Source organism: Sinocyclocheilus anshuiensis, unplaced genomic scaffold (assembly GCF_001515605.1).
Source record: "Sinocyclocheilus anshuiensis isolate Anshui unplaced genomic scaffold, SAMN03320099.WGS_v1.1 scaffold1222, whole genome shotgun sequence".
NCBI classification, from domain to species: domain Eukaryota; kingdom Metazoa; phylum Chordata; class Actinopteri; order Cypriniformes; family Cyprinidae; genus Sinocyclocheilus; species Sinocyclocheilus anshuiensis.
The window spans coordinates 354,965-363,657 of record NW_015555818.1 but is presented as its reverse complement, the minus strand read 5'-3'; the positions used below and the strand labels follow the sequence as shown (position 1 = coordinate 363,657).

The window sequence follows — 8,693 nt, the reverse complement described above, 5'->3', positions numbered from 1 at the left end:
TGAATCGCCATAGACATAAACTTAGAGAAGTAGCTCCGGTTGGAATGTTCTTCCGCGGGATGTGTGCAGTTCTGTTTATTAACCGCTAGAGCGCCAAAAGTTACATAGTGCTGATTTAAGTGTGACAAATATGCAAAAAAAACAAAAAAAACAGGAAGGAGGCAAAAACCTTTCACGGCACTGTATGTGTGTGTGTGTATATATATATATATATATATATATATATATATTGCACCATTAAGTAATTGAAATGGATCATGTTCTGGACACCAAATAAAATTAACAAATTAATTAAAAAAATCCACACAATTTTTCAGCTTTAAAGTCTTTTAGATAAGCCAGTTGAAATGATTTTTTTCTTTCTGATCTAAAGCCAAAGATTTTTTTCTAAATCTATTTGTATTCTCAGCAACCTGTCCCGAAATAACCATTAATGTGATTTGTGCACTTTATTATGTGCCAAGAACATAAAATGCAAATTCAAATCAAATAGCTTCAGAAAACAAAACCAGCCAACAGGCATCATGATACACATAATGCATTTCTTGTACTGTTCTGGGCTTTGACGGGTCAAAAGGGCAACTATGAGGAGTCTGGATCCTCCATGTTCAGCTACAGGGCAACATTCCAACATTTATACCTATTGTTGCTAGGAGACATTCCCGCTAATGTTTACGGCTCGCCTCAATCAAACGGGAAGCTGGCAAATAGCGTGCAGCACAGCACAGGTATCATCACCGTAACCTTTTGTGTTCTGAAATCTCACGACTACGAAAGAGGCATCCGGGGCGGGAAAAGAAAGGTTAATTTAATGCCGACGGAAGGAGAGATGTCTAAAAAATGTCCTGCAGCAAAGACTTATTCCCACTGCATGTTTGCAGCACTTGTGTTTATTGGTTTTGTTAAGCTGGGAATGATTTATAACATCTGAAAAGCCATTAAATCTTTCTGCCTTTTTAGATTTGGATTGTGGTGTGGAGAAGCCAATTCAATTCACTCGCCAAATATCAAGGACTTCTTTTCCCTGAGAGGCAGCTCTTCAGTCGCAGTCACAAAGCCAAAGAGCTTCGGTTGTTCGCTATGCTATTCTGTCTCTATCCTGCTTGTCAATCTGGAATTCTTTATTGTCAAATTCATGAAAATATTAGCAAACAAAGCGATCTGATTCAACAGTCCTACTTGCATAACAAATCAATGGATTTGCACCAAGCACAACACCAAAGGTTTCCATCGACATAAGAATGTGAAACTGCTGTCACAATAACAGCCAATCAGAACATATTTTTTCTTGTTTTATATGCAGCCTCAAACATCAGTGAATGGTCTTGGGTTCGGTTCCCAGAAAAAGCAAGCGCTGATAATATGTGTACCTTGAATATGAGTCTCTTTGGATAAATGTGTCGGCTAAATGCATAAATGTAAATATTTGATGTTTAATATTCAAGGAATCAAGATTAACAACCAATGAGATTGCATGGAACAATCAACAAAATGTTGCACAAAAATCTGATTTAGGCAACATGAAAAAGATAGCTATCTTTAATTGTGTAAAGGTGTTAAGAGAGAAAGTATGTTTTAAAACACGCAAGTTAATTAGCAAATTTAAATTCATGGTGTACAAAAACATTCATTTATACATGGTAGAGTTATGGCATCAACGCTTTGATGAGATATGTAAATATTTGAACTCATTATGCAAAACAGCTTCTTAAACCATCTGTCAGTTTTGGGAAATCAAGGTCACGTCGCAAAGGCATTGCACAGAAATTTAGAACAATACACTGCCAATGCGATTGTTTTGTTTGGCAAAGGGTCTGTTCGAAGTGCTTTCCATCTGTACGTTAGGAATCCCGTTTACTTCCAATCCAGAAAAAAATAACGAGAGTTGTCGCAGCACTTTTACATGCTTATGGGCGAACTCAATCAAATATAATACATGGCATTAACCTCAAAAAATTTACGTTTGGCAAATCACCTGCATTCAGGAGAGTAATTAATTGCAAGAGCACAAGCCTTTCTCCTGCATACAGCTGATTACGATGAAGGAAAACAACAATTAAACCTTTGTCTTTGTGCTGTTCCAAGAGGAAAAATGACAGCAGACATTCATATCAGTTTGAAAACAAAGCAATTATAGAAATGTGTAGCGCCAGGTGTAGAATATTTCAAGAGAGCTTAGAAATGAACTCACTTCATGACCTCAAGAATAACAGGTGTCTGCCAGTATCTGGGCTATCTGTTATTCGCCAATGACAATCTAACAGCTAATTTTTTCTATTTTTTCTCAATTTACACATTCTATTTTTACTCTTAAAGTAACATTTGAGTTAACAATCAATCTTGGGTTTATTTGAGTAAACATACATTTGTGGCTGAGAATGATTTGTTTCCTATGACAGTACAAGGTGCAGAAGAACAGCATAAACAAATAAGAAAAAAATAAGATGAATGAACAGCATGATCCGAACCTGATTTCATAAATGTATATGAAATGACAAATGCAGAAGCTGATTAAAGTTAAATCATAAATGTTGAATGTATAGAGCATCTCCTCCAGTAGCTTATTAAACATCAATTTAACATCTTACTCTACTACAATTAATTACAAGAAAAATAATGCATAAAATTAACACATTTAATCATGCTCCCTGACTCAAGAACTTGCCAAATCTCACTGAGAGCCGACAGTACAAAACAAATAAGGAACAGATGGACAAACTCGAATGCATAATGGATTTCTGTGAACTGTGGTAGACTTCAATTATATGGAAATAAAACAAACAATGACAAACTACTGACTTCTAAAGCCACTTTCTGTGATGTCTATTCGATTCTTGTGCCACAATAACATCTTTGAATTATCCTCATTTAAGGGATAGTCACCTCATTTTTTTTTTAGAAAACATTTATATTAATTGCGATTAGTTTGATTAATCAGCATATCATGTAAATAATTCAACCAAAACATTTAGAAACAGACTCGGCAAATAGTTTAACAATATTTATGACTACATAAAGACTATCAACACTAAATCTACTGCATATTGTAGTTTATTCTGGCCAAGAGCTGCGCACTTAGACAGCCTTCTGACCAACATGTAAAATGACCAACTGTTGTTGATAAGGGTGTGCAGGGCAGATAAATCTGAAATCGATGCAGCCACAACAACAGACTGGCCTGCAACAAAATGGTAAAACATTCAAATAATGATGATTCAGTTTCCACAAAAACGTAGAAAGATAACAAGGAAATTCGAGCAAAATTTGAGTGAACCACATGGCCAGACCTTCCCTCAAGGACATAACAGGAGATGTCTAAAACAAAACTCTTGAATAACTTGGAGTTTCAATGCCATGAGCCTGCAACATCAGCAGCAATCTGGTAACATGTAAACAAATCTTTCCGACTGCCTGATAAAAAACATGTGCACGCTTGATTCCCAGAAGTTCCCTTGTGGGCAGCCAATTGGAACGGGCATATTTCACCAGATGTATTCATCTTTGCGTACAATATGCATCAGACAGTCCATAGGGAGGCTGTCAGAGGCTGAAGCTAAGAGGACCGCTTTGATAACGGATATCAAGTTTTTTATCAGCCATAATAGAGTCAAACTATTTTACCAGATGTCCTTTCTATGAATGCATCTTTGAGCAATCTCAATAAACACATCCCTTGAGTATACAATATTCTTTTCTTTGCTTCCATGTCAGAATGTTGGGCCTCCAGGCCAGACTGTTGGACCACAGGCATTTATACTTGCCAGACACAAAAACCACCAGAGAGAAAACTCTTATAAATCCTTTAACTATGGACATTTTATCTGTGTTATAGTCTTAGGCAATAAAAAACGGTCTGATTGGTAATTTAGCAGAGCTGGGTGCATTAGCTCCATTTGATTCGTTTTTCTACAGCCATTCTAACAGAAGAAAAGGGTAACAAACTTTTTATTTACAGCAACTCATGCCATGATGTGACATGGGTGCCCTACATCACTGGTCAAAATGGACAACTAATGCACACAGAAAGCCAAGCTGCTACATCAATTTCTTACCAGATTAATCTGTAAACAATTTGCAGACGTTCAATGCACAGTAAGTGGAAAGAAAGAAAGAAAGAAAGAAAGAAAGAAAGAAAGAAAGAAAGAAAGAAAGAAAGAAAGAAAGAAAGAAAGAAAGAAAGAAAGAAAGAAAGAAAAAAAGAAAGAAAGAAAGAAAGAAAGAAAGAAAGAAAGACCTCATGATTTTTAAGTTACATAATCGAGGACATGTAATTCTGTTTTTGTTGTGGTTCAGAAAAGAGCTCTTGCGGTCTAGCAAATGACTTAATTTCCTCTTAATTTAATCTGCACATTTTAAATCTATATATCCACAGTGCAAACCAGAGAATATTTTTTTTCTTTCTTTCTTTCTTTAAAAAAAAATCTTAATTTTCTATTTAAGAGGCCATATACAAACAAATAACCACAAATAAAAAAATAAGGGCAGTTGGATAAGATTTTTTTTTCTTCATTTTTCTTCATAATTCTGACAGCACTACTGACAATCTATTGTACATCTTTTGGTATAAAAATACACAGTGGTTGGGGAAAATTGTGACAAGAAATATCAACTCAAATCATTCTTTAAAGTAGTAATTTAATTGCTTTAATATATAATTTTCTGTATTATTGCCACCTTTTATGCTACTGATTAGCTGTCAGGAATATATGTGATTAATGCAAAAGTCTAAGAGGGCCCAACATTAATTATTATCTGAAATCCTAAAGTGATATCAGTGCATAAATTCATAAAGAGTGTCACATAAACCCGCCCTCCTTAGTTACTGTTGCTATGTCCGGCAAGCCATGCCACTCTCACACTACACATCAAGTTCTCACAAAAAAACATTGTGGACACAACACGTAGACAAGACAGAGCAGGTTACTTCTGGTATTAAACATAGTCACAGCTATCAAATTTTGTCTTTTTTTTTTAAATTCAGTTGTGACAGATCACTGTAGCGCCTCAGAACCAATCGTCTTTTCATATTTACTTAAAGCACAAAATAAACATGAAAGAACATCAGAATGTATTTTATTTCAACTGCGGAAAGACGTCAATACACAACATTTTTCAAGCTTAAGTCCACCGAAGTTAATCTACTCTCCTGTCTGATTTATTTGTCGAACAAGATCACAGATTCGGAATTATGATCGGTCAGATCGCCTATCAATGAAGCTCTTTGCAAAGGGTCAATTGCCCCCAACCTCCATGATAAAACCATATGTGGCAGCTACCAGCAACATATGAGCATTTGCCATTTATGTTAACCTGTAACCAATAACATGGAGATAAAATTCAGTTTAAATGCAAAGGCATCACAACTTCAGACTTTGGGCATAAAAAGGCTTTTTTTCTCTATACAATCACCCTTCTTTTCCTCATAAAGAGCAAGAACGTTACTGACAAGAGGAACAAGAGGAACAAATACAAAACAATACAAGAATGTTTTTCCAACCCTTAAGAGCATCCAACTGAGGGCATCCCAGTTGTGCTCAGAATGAACTCTCTCAGAATAGTAGCAAACACGGGGAAAAGGGGATCGGAAAAGTTCAGAGAAACAGAGAGGACAAAAAAAACAAAACATGAACGCCCCTCAAAGTTTTAACATCAAACCACAAAAAACCTACCCTAATCCTAAACTATACCAAATCGCATTATAAGACAACAGCTACTCAAGAGACACTTGTGAGCTTATGATATCAGCCCGCTCAAATGACTCGCTTAGGACATCATGCTGCTCAAAGACCGGCTTCTAGTCATGAACACCGAGTAAGGTCTGATTAATAGACGCCAGGTGGTGACATCACCCACTACGGCTGATTCTTCGGGGTTACTAACCTGCATGATTATTTAACCTACAAACGTCCATTTGGATTAGTGTAGTTGCGCTTGCCAGTTGTCATGTGATCTATCACGCACGCATGATTCACCATGCCAGCGAGACCGTCGCTGGCCACTATCCATTACTGTAACTGAAAGAGTGATTCAAAAGGTGTCACAGAGATAGTCTGGGAATAGTAAAATTACTCAGCTCTATGAATTCTTACAGAACGCAATGTTGCTGTACAAACACCAGACTGAAATCATCTTTTCCAATGGGACTAGATTAGAAAACATCCTAATGGTTATCACCCTCTCAAGCTCTAGCAGATGCAATAAGTAATCGTTTTCTGCTTTAGTAGGTCAATGAGACTTGGCTTTGCTTCTTTAACTTAAAACTCCTAATTGGCTGTCAGGACCCGTGGTAGTGGGAAGATAAGCATAAATGATAGTGGCCCCAGGCTAATGACACACGCACTGCCTTCATGAGCACCATCATCCCTCCGGTGTAATATAACGAGGCAGGGTTTCCACATATAGCCCCATATTATTTCCACTAAGATTACTCACGGCCACGTACATCTTAGTGCCATATCACTGACAACTTGTGGGCTGGACACTTGGGTTCTTGAGTTCTCCAGTTCACTTCTGGAAGACACTACAGTTTTTGCACCATTACAAGTGACTGACTTTCATCCTTGAACCAAACCTAATTCCACAACTGTATCAAATCACATCAAATAACCAGGCACAGGCATCCAGAAACCAATTAAAAACCTAGGTGAGCAACCTGAAAAGATGCAAGTTCAAGCCTGTTCACCAATATATCAGTTTTCTTATTAGATTGAAATGCAGTTTGGTAGTTCAACATCTAGGCTGCTAACCGGAAGGTTGCAGGTTCGAATCCACGAACTATCACCATCACTGCAGGTTTAGAAATGACTTGAGCGTTATCACTTACCAACTGCATGCCACATATAAATGCCAGCGTGCATCTACCACTGCAACAGCCCATTTTGCCCTCCTTCGAGTCCGTGTTTCCACGTTGGTCGCTGTAACTCCACAAGATAACGCCGAGGCAACGGGTTTAAAGGGGTCTTTCTTCACTCCAAATGCGATAGACGCGAATCAAATACGCCCTTCCGATGAAAGCATCCCAAGCGCTCCACCATGTAGGAAGAAGATATGAAGAAAACTGCATGCGTTTGTTAGAAAAGTAGAATTGAGCTCTTATGCAAAGTCAAAGAGATACGAACAACACTTCCCTAAGTTAGTGGAGAAACAACGGTAGCTCCAAATTCGGCACTGAAAGACATGTCAGTGTGATCTTTCACGGGTCCGTGTCTCAGAAACAAAGCCACCCAGTGTTGTTTACGCTCTCATTGCTCCTCCCTCGCGAGAAAGAAAACCGAATTAACACATTTTAAACCGCAATGATTCGCTTTATTTCTCTGGAAGCCCGCGGTGCGCGTGTTTAGCTGTCCAGCAGGAAATTTACGAGAAGGACAACAATCCAAACGCGCGTCCTGTAGGAACCTTTCAGTGCAGCTGAAACGGGTCCCTCAACTACTAGGCTATTGGTCCCTTCCAGCGGTAACTTGCACAGTCCGGGTGTAGAGGAGGACAAAGAAGCGGTGCATCTTGCACCATCTGACGCTCCAGATTGAATGAAGCGCACGCGGTGCTGCTCTCCGCGGGGATGCGACTCGGTTTGTTTTTCACGCAGCGGCTGGTGCTGATGCTGAACAGAGCGCAGATGAGGACAGGACGTCCCTCAATGCGCCGGATGAGCTCTCTGCTCCCTCTCTCAGTGGGAGAGAACAACACGATATGGAAATAATGACGGTGTGGTGTTGGGGGTCACTGGGCAAGATGCAGATATATAACGGGCTGTAATTGCTTCATTCCGAGTATTTTCCAAATGCCAGGTCTGAATTTAAACGGCGCCCTCTGGTTTCAAAGTCTACAATGTAAAGAAATGTTCTTGTTAGCAATATAACATTTCGTTTCGTAAGATTCCATTAGTGTAGCCTAGGCTACTTGAAAGGTTCTTTTGAAGAGACTTTTCTACACAGTAGCCTGTCGTTTTGGCTGCTTATGGAGGGTATTTCGCGATAACGAACTGACTGTATTATCCCGCATATTAGCCTACATGGCCAAACACAACAACAACAATAATATTAATAATAATAATAATAATAGCCTAATAATAATAAAATAGGTAAACATAAAAAATGGTTTAAGTTGAAATAACTTTATAATTAGCTATCGCCTATATTAGCTTCCGCTAAGAAACAATAGTCCACTACGCAGGAATTAACGAGCCTATGGCAACAAGACGAACACTGCGACACTATTAAAAGTAATTTTAATAAAACCTCAGAGTCCTCAGAGGTTACTTTTAGTAGCCGACAGTCGATAATAACTGAGGTGCAATATTGTTTTTATGAAACGATACGAGTCCGCGATGTGACGCGAGACATGAAAGTAGTTCTAATATCAGTTATCAGGAAATATCAGGATTGATATGGCCTACTGCATTTACAGGTGACAGCAAATATTAGGAAATATACGAATATCGCGATTGACCAATCAGAATCAAGTATTCCATACAGGCATATGCAATGTATAGCCTAGGCTACTTACCAGTTTAGCCTATACACACTTTATATACGCATATATGTGCACTTGCTAGTATAGTAGCCTATAGGCCTAGCCTTTATACTTAAAGTTGCTTGCTTGCCCACACCCACAAGGAAATACATGCACAATCAGTCTCTCTATCAATGTTTATGACATGCTTTAATTTTCCCAGCAATCTTGAGTGGCAG

The 8,693-nt window shown here is 38.3% G+C and overlaps 1 protein-coding gene across 1 annotated transcript in view; it reads right to left on the bottom strand.

Annotated features, from left to right (window-relative positions):
- Window positions 1-7,620, bottom strand: part of LOC107675214 (sodium/potassium-transporting ATPase subunit beta-1-interacting protein 2-like) — a 66,480-nt gene extending 58,860 nt beyond the window's left edge. The window contains exon 1 of the mRNA XM_016469482.1: window positions 6,824-7,620. Coding sequence (XP_016324968.1) covers window positions 6,824-6,877 — 54 coding nt within the window. The 5' untranslated portion in view covers window positions 6,878-7,620. The remainder of the gene's footprint in view (window positions 1-6,823) is intronic.
- Between the last annotated feature and the right edge of the window lie 1,073 nt (window positions 7,621-8,693).